Consider the following 27,946-nt stretch of genomic DNA (forward strand, 5'->3'; position numbering starts at 1 on the left):
AATAAATTATTCTGCATAAGAGGTAAGGAGTGCAAATAGAACAATGAGAATATATTTGTCAAGCCATGAGAGTCTTTGTGTCTTTGTTATGACTAAACGTGATTATGCAAGAACAGACTAGATACATTTAGATTTGGTGAAGCGACATACCATTCATCGCAGCGGGTGGCTACGAGCACTTAGCTGGCCACTGACGATAATAACAAAAGACTAGCACTTATTTACCTAAAAGGCAGCGAGAGTTTTGTTTCCACACTGTATTTCGTCCAAATATAGTGTCCAATTGCATAATTTATTTGACAAAAACCTTTTTAAGTGCTACCAAGCTAAATAGAAAGGCTGTTAATGTACATGCTTTATTTTAGAGATAATTGAATCGCGAATTAATACTTTTTATTCTACTAACAAGTTTAATCCAAAATTATGCAGAACCGAAATGTATTGTAGGAATATACAATATCTGTTTTATGTATAAGTTACAAATAAAGCTATCGATATCTGCAGTGTATTTCAAATATACGTGTAAAAACACAATAATACTAGTATATTTGCTAAAATATAAGGATTATTTTGTCAAAAATAATATTTTTTTTACATACCGAAAATAATTTTGACTAAAAAAGTGTCAACACTGGTCGAAGGATAATCAATTCGCAGTGTTATCATAATGGTGAATTCTATGTGACGGTGATAAATGATTGCCAGGTCAAGTGAGCTCTTACAAAATAAAAATTACATTGCCCTATAACTTACATCGCTCGTAAAATATTTTTTCTGTGAAATATTGGTTTATTATTTTATGTGTATACATACGCATTTCTAATATTACTTTTTTTTTTTTTAATGTTCGTTACATGATATCTCTCATCTTATTGAAAAAAAATATGTTTAACTTTTTGTTATAAAATAAATCTAACAACTTCTACAAAAATCAACTAAAAAAAAAGAGTTTGGCACTCATAGGATAGTTTGAATATATTGAATAAATGCCATTCTCTTTACAAATATATTAATTATAATACTCTTTATGAGTATGGAATAATATATAATGTTAAACTTAATATTTACTTTTCAAAATTTAATATTCTTTTGATAATATTTACTAGAAAACAGTGTTGTAATTCTTTGGTTATGCATGTAGAATGCAGTAATCTGAAAACGCCAGAAGAGTTTTCTGAGCGAATAACATTGTTTTACAAGACCTTTGCCCTCTTACAAATTCAGCGCTGTGTTATGATTTTATTAGCTTTGTTTTCAAAGTTTTTCATTAGGTTTTTGTTTATTTTTATCTTTGACGTTCTAACGCTCTTATTTGACATTCTTTGTAAGTTGTCTATTCGGATGTGTAAACAATTGTTTGTTATTTAAGAATATATCAAACCAAATGCTTTTAATTTTCAACTGATTTCAAGAAGATTTATATTATTAGTTCTATTGTGTAAGGCGATTTGTTTACCTATTCTTATGGATTGGTCATATCAATCTTTTTATAGTTAATGTATTTTCAGATTTGATTAATACATTTAGAGAATCTAATCTGAATATGAAAAATAACGTTATTCAAACAAATAAAAAATATTGTGAATATAAAAAATATGGATGACGGAGGCACTGATAATATAGTTTATAGTTGTCGGATTTCTATACAATATTCCAGAATGAGTAATGACTCATGAGTTTTTATTTGTATAATTGTTATTTTTAGTGCAAATGTTTTCCAAACTCATACAAAATATTAGTGTTAAAATCATTCATTATTTATTTACTTACTGACAATCCCAATTTTAAGATCTATGTATATTTTGCTATACTTATATCAACATATAAGTCTTTAAAGTTATATGCGCTATAATTTATGTAGCATTCACTTAAAATCTTAAATACCTAACCAGCAAAAAAGACTAATCACGCTTTCTGATTCACGATTTCACGGACACTAAATCCAGTCTCATCATTGACGGGGATAATTCGCGGATGGAATGAAATGATTGTTTCCGAATTCAGATAACGGCTCGATAAGCGTAAAACCCGCGCATGCTTTATATAACGACTCGTCCCTGCATTGTTTCATACGAAACATTTATTAACCACCAGTATTCCCACATGACATTTTTAACAACGTTGTTTTACGAGAGACTCGTACGTTTGCACGAATATTTGAATTAAGTTAGAAAAAAACGTTGAAATTGATAATTGCTTGTCACGGGCTTGCTTCTCTGTTGATATAATTTAGGGAAGTAGTTTTTGAAAGTTCTAGAAGTTTGTATCCGTTATAGGTTCTGGCATATGCTCTTTGTCAGATTATTCATAATTCTGGCTTAATGAACGGCAATTGGTGTAATTAATATAGAAGTCGTAACATATGATAGCTTATCATATGTAAAGTGTCAATCGTATTCTGTAATCATTATATATAGATATACACATTATAATTCTCATATAATATTATAATGCAGTCAATAGTATCTTAATGTGATTAATAGATTCTAATTTCTTGACTGTAATTTTTTTGTAATTGCAAAATATACTTTAATTTAAAGAAACAAACACAATTTTGTAGAGAGGTAGGTACCTACTACTATTGGATTCTACAATCTGCATATTCGCTTCCTGATCGGAAAAGTCAGGAGTACATGTTATTTTCCTACACACAGTCGTCAGTATTTGGGTTTAGACTTTAATCTTTTAAGTGCAAATGCCAATAATATGTTGTTGTTCTTTTGTGGTACGCATATTTTCATTGGGATCCAATCTGTATAGGTAGGGTTTATTAAATCCTTTTTTCTATGCATTTTTAAATGAAGTTTTTAGAATTTATTCAATTAAATCATTTTAAATCAGTATATATACTTTGTTTTATTATATTATATTATGATAAATATATTAATTCACTACCTGTATAAGAAATTGATTGTTTTACTATTTCGACATAATTTCGCATGGTAATATATATATTTATTGTATGTATTTAATAATTGGAAACCACATCACAAATTAATACAAGAAGCAATGGTTAATAATTTAAATTTTAAATTGCGTGATTGATCACAACTTTCAACTAACAAAACTTTGTCAAAATAAAATTATGAGATTTATAATTACAATAATATACAAGATTCCTCATTTTATGTTATTAGATTTATGTGTTCTTCTCTTGCTAATACGAGCATGAAAATAGTTATTGATGTACGTTAATCCGTCAAGCGAATATGACATTCTCAAGGCATAACAACAGCCCTGCGGAGTAGCGACACGTTAAATGTTCCATACCAACTAAGTTTCGCGAATACGTAATACCGCAGCATCCATTGTCTTGTGAAATTATAATTCTTGTTTGAACAAGTATATGTTTCCTTGGTGTTCTGTACAATTTCACTGTATTACATGTATGATAATCAAAAGAGTGCGTTACTTAGCAAGACAAGTCTGTTTACCGGTATTTGCAAGGAAATGTTTGTATTTCCCGGGATTGCGTGTGCGGGTGGGTAATAATATAAATATTAAACGAATATTACGGTGTTTGCGCACACGCCTTAACACTTCTATAGTCGTGAATTATTCAAAGACCGAGGTTCCCAACACCTTACGTCCTCAAATTTATACACCAAAACAATAGTTTACCACGAACAGCTATGCCATTTCACGATCGAATGCCAAATTATTTTATTGTGTAACAACACATATAACTTCGAGTTGTTTCTATTACAATAATACTTATGTAAATTCTATAAATAAAAGTATGATTTGTAAGTTTTATATGTATATTTTTTGTCTTATTCGTCTGTAAACCAATTCATATTCTTTAAATTACGTTAATAAAGATTTTCATAAATTATTTTGGTGTCGCACATTTAATTAGTACATTAATAAAAAAGTAGTATTATGATCATTAGTGTAATATCTGAAATAAGAACTAATTAGATAACAATTTTATACGAAAATTACGTTTTCTTTTATATTATTATAAATATTTTTTTAAATGTGTTGAATTACAAAATTCGTCGAAGAAAACGATTTTTCTATAAATAATATTTAATATATACATTGTGCTATTTTTTCAAAGATTTTCTTTTATGGTTATTATACTTCCCTACCTACTTTATAAACAGAATTTTCTAACACTCTGTCATTTTACTTTATTTACCTTATATTAGAGCAGATATATACACAATAAATAAAGGTACTTAATTACTAATTCATTCTAAAATTATGTAAATCGAGCCATCACTAAATCTAGAGTTTCCGGATGCTTTTACCTCAAATACTCTCTACATATGATAATTAATATTGCTCATACATGCATTCAGCTAAGAATTAGAATACGTATACAATTATTAGAATATGTTTTGCAGCGAAAGTTAATAGAGTCACGTACAGAGTGTGCCGTGTAGTGTCAGCCCCACGCATTACAAGGCCTGTCAGATAAAACGTCCCGAACATCGGGGAATCAGGGATAGCACACGGGCCGCGCCTGCTGGCCTGCTCATATTTAAACTTTTACAAAGGCACAGCCCCGACGCCTACATAAATCAGCCGGCTCTTCCTTCACACATCTCGCCTGAATTTAAATAGGCCCCTATGCACGATCTCTCGTGATTTAAGACCTACTTAACGTGGCACCAGTGGTTTTTACATTTTATATTTGATTTATATCGAGATTTAATTTTTTTCTCCTCATACATACGTTTATCATTAATGTGTTCATCTTAAAATAATTAAGTCTTCTCTTAGAACTTATATATGTACGTTCGTCACAAAAAATATTATTAAAACATTTCCTTATCTATCATTACAAACAGACATCTTATGTAGGTGTATCCAGTTGCATGTAATACAAAAAAAAATTTAATCCTAGAGAAGATAAACAAAATTTATAATTAATTGAATTACAGAGACAAAACTGGAAACAATTTAACTTTTGAATAAGTAAGTACTATGGATTATTAAATATCGATTGAAACTGCTCTAAGTATGTTTTTGTGCTCTTCATAAATTCTTCCATTCATTTGTCTATTATTATTCATGTCATGGTACAGGTTTCTTTCAAAAAGAAGTAAAATGTAAATATATTATAGGATACGATATATTTATTATATATTAATAATAATGTTAGGTCACGTTGAGATTCAGTATATAATTTGTCAGCACTTCAACCGAAAGGAGCTTTATATGTTATCCTTTGTCTGGTTCTTGCGATCTAAGTCTTCGGCCTTTACCTTTATGACATCTCGTGAACGCTTGTAATTTAAGAAACCCGTAGTTTTTACCTCGGATAAGCCATTCCTAAGAGACTCATTCGTGTATTCCCTCCCTAATGAGTTTCGGTAACAAATTATTTATTGACTCCGATTCCCCAGCTGATTCCACACAGAAAGATTTCCCTTTTAGACTGACTTTTCTCGGCAAGAATGTGTTTCCTTTTTTATTCTCGCTTATTATCTACTCTCAACGTAAATTAAATTTAAACTAATCTGCAAACCTTGTCAATAATTGTTTTGAATTAAAGTCCTTAATCTCCTCATTTTCCTTACTGTTTATACAATATACGTATTTCCATTAGTGTCATTATTCCATGAGAATAGCAATGAATTGCTATACTAATGATACTTTAGGAAATGATAATTTCATTTAGAAAACATGAAAATGTCGACAGGTCGTTGTCTCTATAGTACCTGCATTCGCAAAAAAACCAACTGACCCCTTAACTAATATATATTCTCCCATGTAGCTAAATACACAAATCCTGCAGATAAAAGAAATGAATACTAAATTTAAAAGCGTAACAGTAGCATGATTCATATAAAAGTGATTATGTTGGAATAAAGTGATTCACATTATTTACAGGAAAAACTTTTACTTTAAATAAAATCATTTTAGTCTTAGCCCCTGAATAGGTATACTTTTATGTGAATAATACATATGTAAACCTAGAAGGTAGGCATTTCCTGAAGTGAGCTTTCGAGGAAATTACAAAACTGCTTTAGAGTATGCACGGGCGGCAACCCAAGGTATTTACAGGCTTATTAAAAGTCAGTCGAGAGTGTTCCCGTGATTTACATGAAAATTCTTGCTTTATAACAGTAATAATAATTGTATTATTATCAAAATTCTATTATATATAATATTATTCTATTTCGTTGAACAAATATGAAAAACACTAATATATTTACTAACTATAATTTATACCATCTACCTGATTCAGTTCATTGACATACTATTATTTACATTATTATATTTTTGTGACTTAAAGTAATTTAAAACATTATTTAATTTGACTGTATTCGTAAGAAAACAAATTACTTGCTTCTAAATCTGCTTCTAACTGACTAATCATATGCCTAATCTGCGGAATCGTATAGCCAATTATAAACTTTCCTCAATCGGTAGTTCCTGGTATACCTCTAACCTAATATACATATTTTCATTAGGTGTGCTGAGGTTTCAGAATTTCCCATGGGAATGAAAGGAAACCAGCTCTACGTGTATTATAAACTCAAATAATATAATAATGGTCATAATCAATACCATCATCACAAGTCTACTGAAGGATATTGGCCTCATCCAAACGCGCAGTGTTCAGCCCTTTACATCCAATCCCTTTCGCCAAATCTGGCTAGTAGTTCTACATTACGCCCGCCAGCGATCTCCGAGTTAATTGATAGCTCTTTTTTATTTAATTTTAGCAATATTAACGGTATAATTCTACGTATTACTAATCTTGTTGCAATTATCTCTGGCCTATAATAATCTTTAATAGTAATTCTCATACAAAGATTGACAAAACTGTAAAATTTTACAGGCGCCTAAAGAATAATTTTATATTGATGAAAACTGAACTCGATATGTCATTGAATTAAAATGTACTTACATGAAAATTAAACATTAGGAAATCCTTTTTTGTAAATTATCTAAATTTATCAAAATGTAACTTCATTGTACAAATGTACATACCCGAGAAGGTCGATGTTAGGCGTAAGGCGTGTGTCTTTTGTAACGCAGTGCGAATACACTAATGAATAATGTATAAGGTACTACCATCAACAAGCCATTTGATCGGCCGATAACATGGAGCTTGTTTACTAGGGACTCGCTAATCCTGACTTCCGAAATCTAACAAGATTTGAGTGATGCCAACCCAGCCGGCGCCATATTCAAAAGTTTATAGATTTGTGGTTACAATCCTCGTAGTTAGCCGATTCCTAAAATTAATCGTTCTGTTGTTAGTGTATAAATAACATTTAAGTGCTCAACTAAACATCAGTATTATTTGTTTGTTTGTAAGTTGTTTGAGAGATTTAGAAGTTCGAAGATTAATTCATAATTAGTACATGCATATTGTAAGCCTAATCCAACGATTACGTTATTACAATTGTTATTCTAATTATGTATTTTTGCTCAAGTTGAAACTATCATAGCTATTCTTTTAATTGTCTTACTCCAAAAATATTTTGTTTTACAAACCCTAATAGTGCAACACAACGAAATTATTTATCCAAACACGATGACTGGCTTATAAAATACCTAATCTAATCTTTCTTAAAACTTTTCTTCGCCCGTCATGACGGCACTTTCTAACTGGGTAAAATTGGAAGTAGGCTGATCTATTTATATCGGAATAAATTTAAAGCATCAATCACTGCTGCGTGTTTTTAACAAGATTTTGAGTTCAACTTTCCATGGACTAATAAATAAAATTAAATTTACGTTCCTATAAACAGGTACGAATCAAGTACTTTAACTCATATAAGATATAAATAAATAAAAAGTAATAAAATATAACCATCACAAAAAATAAGTTTCAGTGACCATTTTAAGTTGTTAAATTTATTAAAGCTTTCATTACCCGTATACTCAGTGTTCAGATTTCCTGCCATATCACTAAAAGCTCTTAGTCCAAGCAGATCCTAAACGCACTCAATGGAATTGAGGTCGCGGATTACACACAAACCTCAGTAAAACCGAGATGTTGCTTGTTCTGGTGCTAGAACATGTAAATAACCCGCCTTGTGTGTGTGAGCAGCTTTTTTTTATCTACGAACCTGTCACACAAACATACGATGTTATGGTAAACGATTACTGCATCATTACAAACTACGGAGACTAGGAGTCTAATACCCTCGGAATGGCAACATAGGGCAATCATGGGCATTACATGAAATAATATGGGTTGTGTTATTTATATATGTATAACGACGACGGCTATCACTTAAATACATGACGTGGATGTCATTTCTAAAAAAATGTTGATAGGTAAATTATTTTACACACAGAATTTCGCAGGAGAATTTTATTGTAATGCTGTAAAAGAAGTAGCAATATTCATTGCGTACTCTTTTTTATTTCCACTTTACACCTATAATATAACAGAAGATTGAAATCAGTGCTGTAAGCATATAATATAATTAATTACTTAATTGATCGTTATTTGACCCAAATTAGTCTGTATCATATTTACTTACATTTATCATCATATTTCGCCCCATTAGCATAATATATTTTTAAATTATAGCTTATGTATTATTCTGAAGTATATTGCTGCCGAGTAACATCAAAATCCGTTCAGTAGTTATTGCGTGAAAGACTTACAAACATCAATACATCTATCCGCACTCATAAACTTTCGCGTTTATAATAGTAGTAAAACTTATAGTAGAAAATTATTCCTATACTCGTATTATTATAATATAATTACTATGTAAGCTACTTTGTCAATCATTACAGGGTCAAATGGCTTCAATAACATTAACATCATCCGATTAAGTAGCTCTACGTATCGCTATTAGCTATGTAACCTATATATTTCCGTTAACTAATAATAATTGTTATTAAGTATTGATACGTATTACTGAGGAAGTTATTACACTATCAATGGCTCAAAAATGTGCAAACTTCTAATGTTTATAAATAAATTCCTCCAATTATGCTTATAGATTTTTAAGCAAATTTAAATTCAAAGATTAATTCTAGTGTAAGATTTACTACATATACTCGTAAATATATTTTATGAGTTTATTTAATAATCATATTCATCCTATGTGAGATCCTACAATAACAAAAAGACCTACTTAAATTTAATTACTTGGTTATATAAAAATAAAACCAAGTACATATTTATTAAGATATCTGTTATTCTAATTATAATAGAATAATATTCAGTGAGCTATTTTATTGCTTAATAAATTTGCCATGAAAATTATATATACATAAGTAGATACTGTCTATAAATTTCGGTCAAACCGTAAATTTGAAAGGGAAGCTGCCCGAGGCTGTGCCGGGTAATCGCGAGTTAACTAACCGTGGTAGAAGCTTGCCGTTCGTACCCCGCCGCCCTCGCTGCGCCGATACTCTCGTAATGAGCCCAAGACAATCTTTTATTGTCTGTTTGGACTTGGATAAATTGTGATAGATGATCCTCCACATCTTCCAGATTTCGAGGCAGCTCTATCTGTCTTCCAATTTATATAGAGAGCATTCATTGCAAGCTCATGGCCCGAGTATGACCAACGTTTACATATACACAGGATATGTATGTGAGAAAAGTCTCGTTTTCCGCATTCATTTCTACTGTAATGAAATGCGAGCATCATGTGCGGACACTTTTTATTTTAGATCCCAGTCGAGAGAATCTTTTTTGAGAATACGCTGCGTTTATGAAAAATAGCGAAGCTTTACCGAGACCGTTTTATAAAGCGCTAGTGATGCGCAATTGCGCACATGTCTGGTGACAATATAAGACAAGCCATTTAACATTGGGTCTTCAGTGTGTAAAGATATAGAACTCTTTAATACTTAGAATCTCATGCGCAACGCTCTTCCTAAACCATACGTAATAACTATATGCCAAAAATGTAAAACTCACCAGATATCACAATGATTTTACTCAAGTGCTACGTCATAAATAAGTGCGAGTAATATCTTAAAATTTCCACTTTACTGAGCACAGATACTAAAATTGTGCGACTGTAACTAACCGGTGACACAAATACTTTATCTACGTCGGAATGAGCAATTGTTGTCGGACGTGAATTCTGGAATGTGTGAGTGTATTAAATGTGGTGACGACAATCGTGGACGCCCGTGGTACTACCAATTTCTATAGATAAATGAGCAGACCCGGGGGAGGCGTCGAGGTCGCATTGCCGGTGACATTTGACCGAAGGCTCACTTCCACCGCCTAAAACTCACCTCGCATCGACCATCTCCCTGCAATTTCCGCCCTCTAAACGACTCCCTTGTTTCTGTGCCGCGGCAGGAAATCCCAACGTTTTACTTTTTTATAACCCTGCTTATCTGGCTACGTAAGAGTCAGCCGCATTGCGTTTACACTAAGCAGATATATTCTGATGTCAATCCGCTGATAAGTTCATTAATATTTTATGAGTGGAAAAATAAAATGTATATTATTAATATTTTTTTATGAAACTGACAGGATTGAATTGTGGCATTTTTTTATATTAGTGATTATCACCTAGTATTAATTACTATACTTAAAAAGGCCTCACATTGTAATCAGTATTATAGCTAGTAATATCATTGTCATCGTGTCACCGTGCATACCCGATCGACCACGACGATAAGTGGTGAGACCTATCCACACAGCCACCTTTGCACAAAGTCGGCAGCCATAATTTACTGTGTCTATTTAACGCAACAAGAAACTACAATTATAATTACATTTGTTCTTATTTAACATTAACAAAACCTTAAAGAGTAATGAAATATATGTTTTTACTTTTCATTTTAACACTTTTATTCGTTACTAACATTCTATGAACACAATTATGTTCAATACTGTTATGCAAAATATGGAGCAAATAAACGTGCATAATTTGATGATTTTTTCACATCGCTTGATATCTTGTCAAATACCAGTGGATGTGCGCCTGCGCAGAAATCGGTACTATATGTTTTTTTTTTCTCGTATGTATTTACACAGACACTACGATTCTCAGCCCAACTATGTAATTTCAACGGATCAACATCATATTCTTTGTTAATTAGTCACTTTTCTTTCAGCAAGACAATTACAACCCCATTACGATTTCCAAAACTATGTAAATATTATAGGGTATCCTTTACACATATATGTTTTAATTACCTGAGTTGAACCAATAGCTTACAATATTATAATACATCCATTCATCCTTTGAAAATGATTTCCATTTATGGAATAATATTTACTGTGCTGTCTTCGATATCGCTTATAAAAGGCATTAGTTTTGAGCTCTATAATACTATTTTAATGGTCTTTCAAAAATATTTTATATCGCACAATAATTATATTTGAAATTTGACGTGTAATGCAGACGTTGCCAGTCATGGCCCCTTTTAAGGTTACGCGTATAAACCATAATCATGCCAAAGCATAAAATGTATTCAAAATATAATATTTTATCAGTATAGGCGGTCTCTGTTGCTAAAAATTTACAATTCAGGAGTTATATGTCATATAATTTTGAATTAAACTTTTTTAAAAATTGATAAATCTTAATTTCTGTTGTCTAAACTTTATTATGAAATATTGGAAACAATATATTATATACAAATAATGATAGATTCAAATTAACAAAGACGTTTATTGCATGGGTCTCTTATGTAATTTTTATACTGTAAAAAAAAGTAATTCTATAAATTTAGGTTGTCGTCAATAATTAGAATCCTAATATACAATGGAAATGAAATGAAAGGAAATAATATTCCATCATTATCATACTACCATCTGAACCTTTATCGCAACACTGCTAGCAATAAACTTCATAATAAAAACCATAAAATTTTAGAGATTGTATACAAATATAACTATATTACATAATAAAAATAATATATTAAATATATGCGGCCATATTTTAACATAGGTATGTATATTTTAAAGTAAAGCGAAGTCGTGGACAAGAGAAGTGCCACCCAAAGCACTCAGGCGGTGCTAGCCGGAGATTTACAGCGTGGTCCTTTATTGAATACTGCTGGTTGAAAGAAAACTCGTATATTTTGACATGCCCGCTCGCAAATTTATGACTTCCATTTATTCTTCTGACAAATGGCAATTAAAAGTCACCGGTGGTTCTCGAGAACTGGCCTTCATGACATTTTTATTTCTGCCTTCAACATTACCGCTAATCGATGAAATGAGGGTATCATATAAATTCAAAAGAATCAATGTCCTGAAAGTGCTCTGCGACGTTTAGCTTCTACCTTTTTACAGTATATAAAAGCCGTTTAGATGTCAAGTAGAAATATCTCTTAAAGCAGATATTTTTATTTTAGATATACTATTTAACTCTTAATCTTTTTGCGGCATGAATATTTTAGATGACTGGAATCACACTGGTCTTACATGCATAGTTACTTAGTGTCCAAATTACTCTGTAACTGTACATGTTTGTATGGTTATATACCCACACAACCACGTTTTTATGATTTAATATGTACACTATTTGCAAGGTCATGTAATATGATAGTAATAAGATATTTGGTTGAAAACAATTGATTCATCCCGGCTATGAGACCTTAAACAAGGCTTAAACCTTATTAGTGTGAGTATAATATTAATTTCATTTCCGGCTTGGCTGCGGTCAACAAAGTGTTCCTGTAACCTTTTGCAATTATAATTTCCCTTACCTCTAAATCTGGTAAACAGCTTTAAAACTTGTTCATAAATTAATAAGTTTGATGATCTTGATGGTGTAGCTGTAAATACTCATTCACTAGTTGCGCGTTAGATTCTTGGACATTTTGTATTAATGAGTATTTTTTTTTTGTTTTGATATAAAATATGTTTCGAATTTCAATCTTTATGACATATGCAGGTATTACAAAAAATATATACTACTCTTAATTTTATGTAAGTATTGTGATACCGTATTGTCATATAAATAATGCCAAGACTAAGAACAAAGACTAAGAACGACAATTTATGTACGTATGTTTTGTGTGGAATTTTCTGTACCTACAGTGGCATTTAATAACAGCCATGAACGATTGGAAGGGTATGACAAAAGAGGCCTTTAGTCCTCGACCATTAGCTTGGTCATTAAGCTGTCTCGATTTACGGCGTATACTCACTTGACGTGCGGTTTAGTCCTCTATTTCGTCTCCCTCATACAAACTAAATACTACCTACCAACTAGCTATTTGTTCTTGTTTAATTAACAGACGTAAACCCCGGATTTAATTCTACAGTAGGACAGTTCAATATCACCTACCTATTCAATATTGATCGCCTGACACTGTGCAAATTGGAGATCTTGCCAAGTTCATGACTTTATCGTATAATGTTACTTATACAATGTATTTAAATAGTAAGTCTAACTAATAATTTATTATGTACATGCTGCTACCCGCCTGTTTATTCGCGTGAAATTTAACTTTTTTTATTAATGTAAATAAAGTTAGAAAGTAGAAATAGTCTTAGTTACTCCTTATGACATTAGCTACTTGCTAGTAAAAAGCGATTTCAAAATCGGTCCAGCCGTTTCAGAGATGAAAAATAAAGGACAAGAACAAACAAATAGACAGAGAGACATTTTTTTAAATTCTATATTTTATATAAGTACCATATCTACATACATATGTATGAACACTGTAGGTTTTGTTGAATGATCTAGTGACGATACCATAATTAACTGCTGACACCTACCGATAATGACATCTCCATACAGCAGTCAGATTCTGATCACTGTTAGGTTAGGTTTAACCGTTTACCATCAGATGGGCCGTATGCTTATTTGCCACCTACGTGGTATAAAAAAAAGGTTAGGTAACAAAGTAATTAAAACCTTGTTTATTACAGAACTATTCGTATTATAACCTAATTATGTTAACAATGTGTATTAAACGCGTAAGTTTAAGAAAATATCCAGTAATTTTATTCTCAATTTAAATATTCTATTACTATAGACGAGAAAGTATTTAAAACTTATTGTATTTATACTAAGTAATTAATAATTGAGGCTATTAAATTTTATAGCACAACATAAAGTATAAAATATTAATAATTCTCTTTTTGTGCGAATGCCTATCAGTTAAGACCTCTTTCTCTGGATCGGTTATAAATATACTCAAAGGCAATGATGTAAAAGGTTTCAACATAATTTTTTTATTAATTAGGTCAATATTAATTGTGCTGCAAAAGTAAAATTTTGTAACTTTATGTACTAAAAATTATGACCCGTCAACCAAGTCTTCTATACTTAATTTCTCAGAAAATATTTATCTGTACCTAACAGAGGTAGAGGGCAAAAATTTAATATAACTCGTGAACGAGTGCTGTTTGTGAGGACTGGTCTATTCTGGTTACGAACACCGATTGGACTATTTTCTTTTGCAATAGCATATGCTGGTGGTCACTCTATTCTCCCAAATTTGAAATAAATTTGTATTATTGTAAACACAACATCTATTTGAAAAGAATACGAACGGTTTCTTGTCTGTTCTTCTCATCTCGTAATGATATCGAACCAACCGTAGATTTGTTATATCATAAGAGTTTGTAATAGACCTATATGAATATTTTTTTTTAATAAATAGAAAATTTAAAACGGGAATACGGTACCTGTATGGACAAACTGCAGGCTTAAGTCTTTAACCTAATTTAATGCGGAGACCAACCCTTTTATGCAACATCTTATGTTTTCACTACACAACATTCCCAACTGCAATTCCAAGTCGTATAAATACAGCTGCGAAGGATCGCATCCATGAACATGAATGCATATTTTTCAACACAATTCTTGTGAATATAAATATTCCGTAATCTTTTGATATTTGTCATTGTGATAATTAAGAGTAGTGTATAAAAATCAGTACCGTTTATTTACTTTTAACACAATAAAGCCAGCGGAACATGACACTGACAGTAATGTTAGCATTTCTGAATATCGTACATGTAATTTACGTGGAAATAGATATAAATAGATATTTGTGTACAATCAATACAATTATTTACTACATAATTTAAATTTGTGTATATTTTCAACAAAAAATATTATTTTACAAAGTACACGTTTAGCTACATTTTATATTTTCAAATATGTATTAATGCGTCACATATGTATATTAGTCTACTATTATATATATATTTAATATTACATGAAATAATAAAGTAAAATACCATATTAGTTTAGTTTGAAATTATATATTAGTTTTGTTTCATGATAAATCCAATTTATCCAATGTATAGAATATTAAAAAATCGTGAAAATAAATTTAAAATGATACTATTCTTTTTATAATATATATATAACAGTTTATTTCTCATTTATAATATATTTAATAACATTCCATAGACATAATATAGTACCATCATATATTTAAAACAACAAGTACTATATACGTATAGCTCCTTATGTTTGGGATTTGCGTATGGATATGCTTTATTGTGAAAATGGCCTCCGCAATATTTAATAATGAAAGCGATCATTTTAGCCAACCCAGAGGGAAAAGGTTATTGTTTTAAATTATATTGCGTAATTTAAAATAAATATTCCTCGCAACAGAACGACGATTATTGTAGCTGTATTTATCAAATACAGAAAGCATAAAGGTAAGCTACGAACACACATCTATTTATAAACGACGTATTATTTTTGTTACTTTAAATAAAAAAATAGTGTATGAATTTCTACTGTCAAACAATAGTCTGTTGCGCTGCTGTAGTTTATCTTGCTTAAATAGTAATTGGATAACAGTGATAGCCAGGTTTTATAGATAAAGAGTCGCTAGTTGGTAAAGCTCGGCGTTTGGCCGTGATTGTCAGAAGATTGCTTTCGTTTTGGGTCTGTGCGTAATCTCTGAAAGTATTTTTGTGCGGTCTAACTTCGGATATGGGGACCGCTGATGTGTATTATGTCATTATGGAGTAAAGGCAGCGTAAGTAGTCCATAGTAATATTAGTCGCAGGGTTGCCCTGTTATGTATTAAACCTCCCGAAAGTAATCCCTCAGCAATATTAGTATACGAGTACATTTATTTTTTTATATTAGAGACCCGCTAGTTACGCAAAAATATTAGACGACTACTAAATATATTTTGCACTATGATTGAGCAGCGTCATAATGGAATAGTAAGTACTTATAAAATAAGGAGATAAATTTAACACTAATACATATATATTTCATGTACATTTATTGCCATATTAGTTATTATTTGTAAAGAGAAAACGGTAGTTTCGAGTGCTGCGGAATAAAAATTTACGATAAATTATACGTGGTACGCAACGATTCATTACACTGTTTTCCCCTGAGGAATATAAATAAAAGATGTGCGTCTATTTGTATAAAAACAAAATAACGTAACGACGTGAAGATGGCTCTGCGCAAAGACGTTTATAATAACAAGCCACAAAGGAGGCAAACGGGCAATAAATACAATGTGCTTAGTTTTGCAAGAATAATCCTAATCTTCTCTCGTCTTAAACGTTAGCCGCGCTATTTCATAATGAGAAAGTCATATCAGAACGCAACACAGGCCATAATGTGAGTAATAAAGTATAATTAACTGTATGTAGGTTGTTTTGGTTTATGTGAGTGCGATTAGGGAACGGAGGCTGAAGCCATTCTGCTGCAAGTACATTCCACAGCGAAACTAATTTGTTTCAACTTTACATGGGGAAATTGTTGACTAATATCCAAATAAACATGTGTCTATATACGTCGCGTCTGGTATGAGATCGGCAGAGAGAAATGACTCTTGTTTGTCTTATATTGACTGATATATTCCGTTACAGTAACATTCGTCATTTGTACGTGCGTTCACTCGTCTTTGTATAAATAAAATAAACAAAAGAGTATCTCAAATAATCGCTTATAGAATTCCATAGCTTTATTGTGAGGTTGAGCTTATGAACATATGTTTACAATACATTCGAGTCATAGCATTCGTGTCACATGAAGCCAAAGTATAGTTTATTTATTTACGGCCTTGGTGATCTAGCAGTTTACACAGTGCTTTACTTTCTATGGTCGCGGGTTCGATTCCTCCAACGATGCAAAGATTTGTGTACCTAAGTATTTATATCAGTTATCTGGTACTCACAATACATGCTCTGCTTAGCTTTGGACTAGATGACGCTGTGAGGATTGTACAGGGTAATTTTTATTATTATTTAATTAAGAACACTAACAGTATACTAGTACATTCGAAAAAATATTGAAAATAAATTAAATGTGTATACGTATTAATTATAGTTTCTCAGTATAATACAATTATAATAAGTAAAATTAATAACAATTATTTAAAACAATCTCCTGTCATTAGTACAGGCCCTTTTTGAACATTATGTTAATTTAGCGGGTACGAAGGACTTTTGTGTTTAACTGTACGTATTATGTAGTATGTACCTAATCGTTGGTACACGGTGGGTAATGAACGCATACCGTATTCTCAGACTAATTGGCCTATAAAGAAGAACACCCCTTCGCCTCCCTTTGCGTCAGAATTTCATTTTAGAGAACACGACTGCGGTGCCTACGAATGAAAGGCTTCTGTTGTGAATTATTTTTGTTTATTATGTACCAAAAGATCCGCAGTCGAAGCCGTATCAGAAATGATTAATTTCGTTCACTTCTTCTGATGTACAAGCCAAGAGTATACTACTGGGAGTGATACAGCAAGAACGAAGGCTTCGGTTGTACATATTTTATTACTTGTCTGCAGGAAAAATATGACATAATTTTTATTATCCAATAAAGTTGTTAGCAATAAACGATTAAGGTTACAATAAAACATAATAAAACAAGTTCATTAATGACAATATAATATATTTTTTTTTTGTTGTAACCATTTAAGTTGTTAAGTACTACTAGTTGTTAAGAGCTACTATCTAATACATTAAAAACTTAATCAACAGCAAAATTATCGAATTTACTTGATATAATTTCAATTCATCATTCAGAAATTAATTTTTCAGTCTTGATACTTATTTTCATGAAAGAAAATATACTTGTCGGATAGAGTTTTTAAAAACATAGTTTTTGGTTTTGAAGCCTTACTTCAAAAATAATATTTCTTTTAGTCTAGTCCAGTCCAGTATATAATATAGGTACGTATGTGTATATCCAGATTGTTGTACTAGGTATACGATTTTTTTAGGTAAAAATATTAGCAATATTTTGCGCTTAGAATGAAATTTATTACCTTTATTAGTCAGATATCATACATAACCTACTTAGCTTATATACTCGTATGATAACTCATATTTTTTTATATAATTAGAATGTTAAAAATCTAACTGCGATTTATACTTGATGGTAAGCGATAACCATACGCTTGTATACATGAACCAAGCACAACGAACATCATGATATCATGTGACACCTATGATACCACTCACGTTGGAATTCCAGAGAACTATGATGTCATAGGAGAGAGAGTCTCCTGTAATTTCACTGCGTAATCTGCATCCTAGAATCCTTGCTGTGTTTCCACACAGCAACAATGCAAACTGCTTAGCGGCTGAATTAAGAGAGACTAAGGAACGCCCACAGACAACTTTTTCAATATACCTCAGATACAACCTACAACACATGTTACAATAAGAAAATATAAAAAACCAATTGCCAATTTAATGTGTTTATTTTAATTGTTCAATATTGAGTACCAATGTTCGTTAATTTAAATTACTTTATTTAAATATCATTATTTTAAATTAAACCAAACTTTGTTAAGATAAATATATTAAGAAAACGTCTAATTAAAAATTACTACTTACATTTAATTTATAATAAATAATAAAGCCTGTGTAGGTCAGTCGGAAGAAACTCGGATGATACCAAACTAATTAGATCTTGTACTGGAGTACAAGTGATACTTGAATATTTTTTATCTCTGTATATTCATCGTATTTATATATAAAAAAAGAATATTACGTACTATATGTATATAGTAAAGCATCGAACCAATCGGTACTGATTGGTATAATAAACCTAACATAGAAAAGTTTATTGTGCGGATGTCGTATAACAATAAATGAGGCAATGTGGTAAAAAACTGATTGTGTAATATTAATAAAAAAACAAGTTATTACTTATTAGTAATTTATAACTGGATTACCAAAAATAATATTATTAGATATTTTTACGCTATTTATCATCACCTGTTTCATATATATATGTAATCACTATGATAATCCACACAGCCATTCCGTAAATCTGTTGAGTTTTTCAGACTCCCCTTTTTTTTATTCTCCACTCAATTTATGAAAGTACCTACGCGTACTAAAGAACGAGGTATGATATTTCATGCTGTCATTGTTAGGTGAAGCGTGAAGTTTTAGCTTTATTGAAAGTTTTATATATTTTATGTAGTTTCATTAAGTTATTCAGGTCCCGCTATTGGGTACGCCTGGTTTATTTGTCTTTTAAAGAAGTCAATCAGTAGCTTTCGTTGTTGTATTATAAAAATAATGTCATTTTAGAGTTCATACTTATCTTCTATACTATTCCATTGTATACGTTAAATAAACATATATATATTACTATTACTACCGCTAGTTCTTCTGTTTCTTCTTTATTTCTGAAATAACTAATATTATGTCTATAATACTTTTGTCACACTCATGTGCCATTATGCAATATATGTACTAATTATCATTCGTTGCATAGTAGATATGTATACACTGTTATGTAAACATTGTGTATGACTTATTTACCAATTGGTACACTTGCCACCTAATTGTTGACTAAAATATATATTTTCTATTACAGCATCGCGTATTCGATACGAGATCACGAGCGGGAACATAGGCGGCGCCTTCGCAGTCAAGAACATGACAGGCGCTATCTACGTGGCGGGTGCACTCGACTACGAAACTAGAAAACGGGTGAGTGATCTCCATTATTTACTTTCAAAACTTGGTCATACTTATAATAACATGCCAATCGTACTAACATCACGTACTTATTTATAAATGAAAATCAAAACCTATTAATAATAAAGGTCTCATTTCGACATCACAAAATAAAAGCCCTATTTAATTTCCGTAGATTGTTTCTTAAGTATACAAACCTCAATGTTTCCATGTAATTGAAATGAAACGTATTCTGTCTTATTCTTCAGACTTCGGAAATAGAAATCAATTTATGTACTCAGATGTTGACAAATTAAACTGTCATCCAATTTTGTGATGTGTCTGTTCGTGTGTAATTTTAGCGATTCAAAATGAATGCTGCAATTATTTTTAATTTAACTCAATATTGATAAATGAAAATTAAATTGGGTTTCAATATGCCACAAAGCGAACACGTTATTATTTACTCCTATGATACATGATTACGACTCTAATTTTAAATGTGGAATAAAGTGATTTTAATTTTGTGTAAGTCACTCAAATATCAAACCCAAATCACATCTTTTAAATATTCAGACCGAGTGCAATCTTAGTTACATTTCCGAAGGAATATTGTCAGATAGCCATTTTTTTAGGCATAACGCACTCAAATACCCCGGATTCTATATCTCTCAACTTATCTTAATCCTGTATTGAGAAGTATAATAAAAATTGCTTAATTAAATTTGTGAATTATAAAATTCAATATCAATATCACGTAACTATCGTTGCTCAAAATAAAAACGATAATATTAAGGTGTATTTCAAGGAATCCGCTTTTGAATGATGAATGATTTGCCCCTAGTGTAAGGACAAGAGTGCCGCAGTCGTGACTGAAAATAACTTTGAAATCAGTTACCGACAAAAACCCGTCACTTGAAATGTTAAATAGAAAAGATTCATTATATTTTTTGTGCTAGCGTTCCGGGTAATGTGAGTTTGAAAATACTAATGGAACTTGTAAGTAGAAAATGTTGTTTGTGTTTTCTCGACTATAACGCGCGCGTTTTCAAATTCGAATGATTTAAACTGTAATAATTTCAGTACGATACGTTTGAATTAACATTTACTGATACTGATGATATTTAGCACTTTAATAAGTCAATTAAATTGAATATATCATGTTTACTCTTTACTCATGATTCTCATGCTCAATGCCCAATGTATATAATAAAATGTATTGGTATAAATTTTAGATGACCTTGATGTGCAATTATGTAAAATATTAACTTTAGTTAGTAGTTTACATATTTTGTTTAAAAAAAATTATAACAAAATGTCAATAGAACATACTTTCGCATTATGTATAAGTTAGAAAGTATAAAACGCTGAGATCTGTCTTAAAACATCCTCTTTCTCTATAGTAACCTAACTACACAACAACCTATCGTTTATATTTTACTAGGAAAAATGATAAAGTTATTTATTTTGTCATAATACTGGTATCCAGGTGTTTATAATCTCCTGACCTTTTTTATGCTTGTACGGGCACATAAAAGGTCTGTTAGTCATATCTTTTCACCTGGTCTCATGAAATAACAACCTAAACACTAAAATAAACTTATTTAAATTCGGTAATAATTTCCTATTTCACACTATTGAATAAAATAAATGTAAAGGTATAAAATCATACTATAAAATTATTTTTTTAATTGTAAAATTCTGAAGGGGACTATATTTCAGTCATAACTTTTCGTGAAACCAGGGTTAGTGCTTTTACAAATTGAGCTACCGTTTTGTTGAATGTGAAGCGGTTGATAAGACAATCCATTTAGTCTGTACAATGATTCCAGTCCTCTTTTAATTAAACTTTGGTCGCCAACTCAGGGGTAACAATACTATTGCATGAGCAACATAGCATCTAATTTAATGTCAATGAAGTTATTTATATGAATACTTAACTCTTATTACATAAATATCATCCAATATCAGATTATCAGATTACTTCTTATAATCAGTACAAAACTCTAGATTTGAAACAAAATTTGCATTCATTCCAGCTTAATCTAAAATATATAATAAACGTGGTACGATGATCAATATTATCTTCTAAGTTATGCTATTAATATATATCCAAGGTGAGACAGGTTAAAAATTATTAATCACCTTTTGAATATAATTTTCTGCTAAAATAAACGCTGTGAAATTGTGAAACAGTGTTTTAATTTCTTTGGCGAGTTTAAATTTGAAAACATCGTGTTGGTGCGGCGCCGTGCTGCGGCCTATATAGCCATCAGAAGAGCTCTCTTTGTTATGGCCTCGAGAAAGTTACGTCAAACTTTCCGCGAGATAAATAATTTAATCTTTAATACCCATTTAAGCGAGCCGGCGTAGTTCCTACCAAAGGCTGTATTGCTATTAAACTGCAGATTCTCACGGAGCTTTAATGAAAATGGGTTTATTCTGTGGACTCCTTTCAAGCTTGTATAAGCCGTTTGGTCATTTTGTTTAATTGACTTTATAAAGTGTGTAATTTTTTATGTTCACATACACTGTATTAGTAAATACTTACATAATCATTACGATCTAGATCTAACAACAGCTGAAAACTAACAACTACTTAAATTAGACTTAAATATTCAAAACATTTCAATATTATTATTCATAACATAATAGCAGATTTCGAAATCATATTTAAGTGACTTCCAAAAGAAGAAACATTTTGACCATCATTTTTTTATGTAACTTTAGTAGAATATGAAACAAGCATACAGCTCAACCTGATGGTAACGTACGGACATCATATTATCATTCCGGAAAACCAAGATATTATGCTTGGGTACCCTGTAATTTCACTGCCTTATCTCATCCGTTAACCGATACCTATTTTACTGTATTCTGCTTAGTGGCCTAAACTTTGTTATATAGTTATAAAGACATTCTCACAGACAACTTTCTATAAAGTCTATATCAGTAATAACTGTATCTGAGTTTACTCTCGTCTTAGAGATTTTTCTCAGCATTGGAAGTCGGTTTCTTATGAAATAAAAATTATTTTATTAGATGTATGATATTTACAAGTATTAATATTATTGCAGCCAAAATTCTAGTACCTGAGATAGATAAATATTTTTATATGTACTTGACAAATCAATATAATGGACTGAACACGTCCCATTATCCTCCATCAGCCGCCCTCTAATGATATTGGGACAGGACAGAAAAAACAAACAGAACTTGTTATACTAATCTCTTGAAAAGCTAGATATTACACTTAGTCTGCCTCTGAATACGATTCTCACATAATACATTTTCACCAATATTGAATACTCAACATAGATTGAATATGCCTTTAAATACACTCAATTACAGTAACTAAAACAAGCAGATCTTTACTCGTTACAAATTAAAGGTGGTATCGTTGATTAAATTAGTGAGCCATATAATTTTAATCAGTTTCAATTCGACAAATGATCAAACGTCCTTTAGAAACTTATATGTTATGTGTAAGATGTCTTTACATATAAACATTTCCTACCAAGCTGAGGAAATTACTGAGCGACACTGACAGATGACACCAATAACTCCCTGGTGACACAGTGTCTTTCTGTTTTCGAAGCAAACGTTAACGTATTATTATACCTCTAAAATATTCCCACTACTGGGATACAACTTGTAACTCACTCCAAAGAGAATCTAAATGAAAATGTATTGTCTGATAGTATGTAGTTGTAAGTATTCATATATTACAAAATGGTAGTTTTTTAATTAAGTATCACAACATCGTTAGCACCTTTAATTCGACGCTTGTAATTTTAAAAGTTTACCAAAAGAACTTCGTCGCCTTATGAAATATGATTCCGCCCAACTTCTATAAACTTAGATATTCCTGTTATTCTTCGAATTAAAATAAAGTTAATTAAAGCCATTCCTTTTTAAACTTTTTAGATTAAAAATATAAAAAAACTCTGTTTTGTAGTTACAAAATTACAAATTGTGATATCATTATTCTTAAAATATCACACATATACATACTAAATCAAATCGAATACGTTTTCGTATACGATGCAATAGTAGAAATATATATTTTAATTAATAACAGTATGAGCTGAAGTTAGCCGCGTCGGATAACCTGAAGGAAAACTACACTACAGTGGTGATTCACGTAAAGGACGTGAATGACAACCCGCCTGTGTTTGAGAGGCCCACCTACCGCACCCAAATCACCGAGGAAGATGACCGCAACCTGCCCAAACGGGTCTTACAGGTCCGCTTCGCTGTTGTGTCGTACATTAGATTCTTTATTCAACCGTATCTGAGGCACATTTCAATATGGACCACATTTTTATAGCCATTTTATCGATTTTGCATGGCATGAATATTTCGTTTGTGGCTGTTTAATTTTGCCGTAGTGTTGTTTTGTTGCTAGTGTCCGTCTTGTTGTTGTTTGTTGTTTTATTTGCATTTAACTTTTTTATAGTGTTCCGCAGTTTAAGAACGAGGTCAGCGTTGATATCGAGGAGCTGCTGTCTTTTTGTTTTTGTTATGGAGTAGTTTATTCGTCATTACATAACTGAATTTTAATGAAATACGATTATTATTAATTATTTAGAGAAAATAGCAACTATTTCGTCTATTTAATATGACTAATAAGACCAGTTTAGTTTAGTTATTATTTTTAACGTTATATATATAGGGTTTAAAAATTTTAAGCAATAATAAATAATATAATAATAAAGCTAGCAGCCAATAAAACAAATATTTTTTTCCAAGAAATGTCTTAAATTCCTACTGAATTTCACTGAATGTCAGGTAACTTCACGTTCGCTATGATAAAGTTCTTTCAAAAATATCCCATTGGTTCTAATATTTATTTACCCGAAGCTATCAATATCGAAGTATTTTTAATATAATTCCGCAATGGATGCGGACTTTTCCCATTTTTATAACGATAATGACGGAAAGTTCGACAGCTATCGTGAGTTCAACAGAAGTGCGCGTTTAAAATTTGTACTTTTCAATTATTGCACGACTCCCGTAAACTTCTTTGCTCAACATAAATTAACTTCTTTGTAGTAATTAATCTGTGGCTTGAAAATATGACCAATATTTTCATTGCTGACTTTAATAGGAGAAATGACGATAGAAAAAATCATTACGATTATTTTTGAGCTAAAGTATCTTTTAATTCAGGTATTAACGATTTGTAGTATATCAAAAATAAAAAAAAAATGGTAATCTGTAAAAAACAAAGATGTTAAAAAATCATTGAAAATCTAAATTGCAATTACTTGAGTAATTCTTGAATTTGTAAAAAAAATTGCGTAAAAATACAAAATGTAATGAATAAATAAATATTTTACTAACAAAACTATTCATTTATAAACATATTGTGTACCTTATGATTGCACAAAAATAAATGAAATATTACCATTAGTATCGATAATAAATCGGACATCAAAATTGTAAGTGTAAATAAATAGTGTAGTGTTAAGTTTGCATGAGCATGTAGTTTGCTAAAGTGTGCGTATCGGCAGTATGACATGACGCTGGTCGCATCCGACGGCCGCAACGAGAACTCGACGCGTGTCATCATCCGAGTGTTGGACGTTAATGACCTGCCGCCTCGATTCACACACAGCGCGTACGTCACAGAAGCCTTAGAAGAGACAGGACCTTACCCCCGTTCCCTAATACAGGTTTTGTTTTGTTTTTATTTTTTTAAGCATTTATTTTATTTTCATTATTTATATTAGAGTATATCAATTTCATTTATGTTACTATTATTAACCCTTCCCAAATTCATTCCCCTTTTGGCAGTTTGATGGAAGACCCCCGTATCCCTCTATATTAGAGTTTTATTTATTTTGTAACTGTTTAAGAGTATTTTTGTTACTAACCACCCATCCTTTTCCCTATTGGAAGCAATAAATATAAATGTTACGATTGGTTTTTGGGTCACATTCATGAATAACATTCTCAAGTCCATACTATTCAAGTATTTCATAACAAGGTTCTGTATAACACAAGTGAACTTCTCCAATTTATTCAACAACTTCTTGTGGTAAGTATGTACGTACCCACTTACTTATTTTGGTGTGAGATTTTGCTTTATTAGCTTACATAATAGTGTTTTTGTGTATAATGCATCTTTAATGACTACTAGTTTCTAAGTCACAGTCACAAGCAAATATGTAAATCCTTTAGAACTTCAACACAGTTTCATTAGTAGAAACCGTTTTTTTAATAACCAATACTTTGTTATAATGACAAAGACAAAATAGTGTTTACATATTGTCCTTGTGATATTTGAATTCAGTGGTGCCTAAATTCCAGTAATAAAAGGTAAAAGGTATGCCATATATAATGGCTATGCATATATGTATGTCAATTTGTTTCAATCTTTTTCATTTATTAAATAACTTGCTTCACAAGATCGTCATCTAAATATATATAACTCAAAAGTGACTGACGTAGTCATCTATCAACGCACAGCCCAAACCACTGGACGGATCGGGCTGAAATTTGGCATGCAGGTAGATGTTATGACGTAGGCATCCGCTAAGAAAGGATTTTGATAATTTCCACCCTTAAGGGGATAAATTAACGCGAACGAAGCCGTGGGCAACAGCTAGTTATTAAATATATGGAGTGTAAAACTACGTAAATTTAATATCATTTTAGAATATATCATCTTTATAAGATATGTTGTAAAACTTCAAAGCAGAAATAATTTATTACAATCAATGTTGTTTTTTATCGCTCCAAAATAAATTTAATAATGTAGCAGCCATAATCCAAATGTGACAGTGACAGTTGAGTTTCATCTAAAATACCTACGGTGCTTTTGCAAGGTCTAAACATAATTTTTATAATTTATATTCACATTACATAAACACTAAGTCCTGGTACATAGATGTTATTAAATGTTTATAGGTAATTTATGTAATGTAAACAGTATTAGATGTGAAAAAAAAATTATATTTACTCTTTATGTTAAGAATAAATATATATTTTTTCTTTTATTAACTTAAGATCTGAAATTAGATACACAAAGCAGATGTATACTACACATATAGAAAGATATATTGAATTAGTAGCTCCGCCTTACTTCAAAACGCTAATTTAACTTTACTGTTTCTCTTTGTTGCCTATCTGTGGAGAATTACCTTTTGGAATGATCACTTTACTTAAGAGATGCCAAGTCGAAATTTTATTATTATACCGCTTGGTATCTATATCTTAGTTACATTCATGTTTACACGATTCATGTGTTATTTAGATTCCAACCCTTATGCGATATACACATACCTAATAATCCATTTCTTTAGGATTGTTTCATAATATTACAAATAATCACATATTATAATTCTCACTCAGGAATCTATTCTAATGAATGAATTAACTTATCTTATTTTTCATGATAATCATGTTATTCGATTCCTAATTAAATAATATGGGACAAAAGGTTGCTACCACCTTGTTGAATAATAAATTGTACGAAAATTAACTTGACATTTATACTAGATCATGAAAAATGTCCATCCGCCGTGAGAGTAAAGCTCTTGTCCCAAGTCGTTTGTAGTGACAAGCTTTTTATAATTGGAGTGAAATTCGCAAATGATCCGAGTAATTACGCAAATGTCGACCCTCTTCATTTCTCCTGGCCGGTCCTGAACCGCCTCTTCTAATTAGACATTCCCCTCACTCATATACGAAATATTTAGTGCATTTTCACAAAAATTGTTCCCAACTGGTACTTACTAGTCCAATGTAACTTCCACTGCTCTATTTTTTGTTGGATTGATGAATATAAAATAATGCATGGAGTGTTCTGAAAGGGCACCAGTGCAAAATCATAGCATGAGGTAAATCTCTGGTCAATTATCTTATCACAATATAATCGCCAGCAGTTAACCACGATGGCTTGCACATTGTATCGCGTGGCGGTCAAGGTTGTAAGGTACATTACTAGCAATGGAACCACAAATGCTTATTATTAACTATCCCCATCCTCTGTTGTCATTATACTTGTGGTACAGAAAATATTTACACTATATCCATTTTATATAAGTACAAAGAAATATAAAATGCATCTTATTCTTTAAAATATCAGCAACTTAAATACAATAAATATGTTTTTCACAACGGCGATTTGATCTGTATTCTTACGTGGAATATACT

At 31.1% G+C, this 27,946-nt stretch overlaps 1 protein-coding gene across 2 annotated transcripts in view; it reads left to right on the forward strand.

Moving 5' to 3' along the window:
* Window positions 1–27,946, forward strand: part of LOC131853626 (neural-cadherin) — a 338,875-nt gene that overhangs the window by 295,990 nt on the left and 14,939 nt on the right. For both annotated transcript variants that reach the window (XM_059204595.1, XM_059204594.1), the window contains exons 14-15: window positions 19,701–19,816; window positions 23,865–24,029. In XM_059204595.1, the coding sequence (XP_059060578.1) occupies window positions 19,701–19,816; window positions 23,865–24,029 (281 nt within the window). The remainder of the gene's footprint in view (window positions 1–19,700; window positions 19,817–23,864; window positions 24,030–27,946) is intronic.

This window comes from Achroia grisella, unplaced genomic scaffold, assembly GCF_030625045.1.
Source record: "Achroia grisella isolate CSIRO2021 unplaced genomic scaffold, CSIRO_AGI_Agris_v1 utg903, whole genome shotgun sequence".
Classification (NCBI taxonomy): Eukaryota; Metazoa; Arthropoda; class Insecta; order Lepidoptera; family Pyralidae; genus Achroia; species Achroia grisella.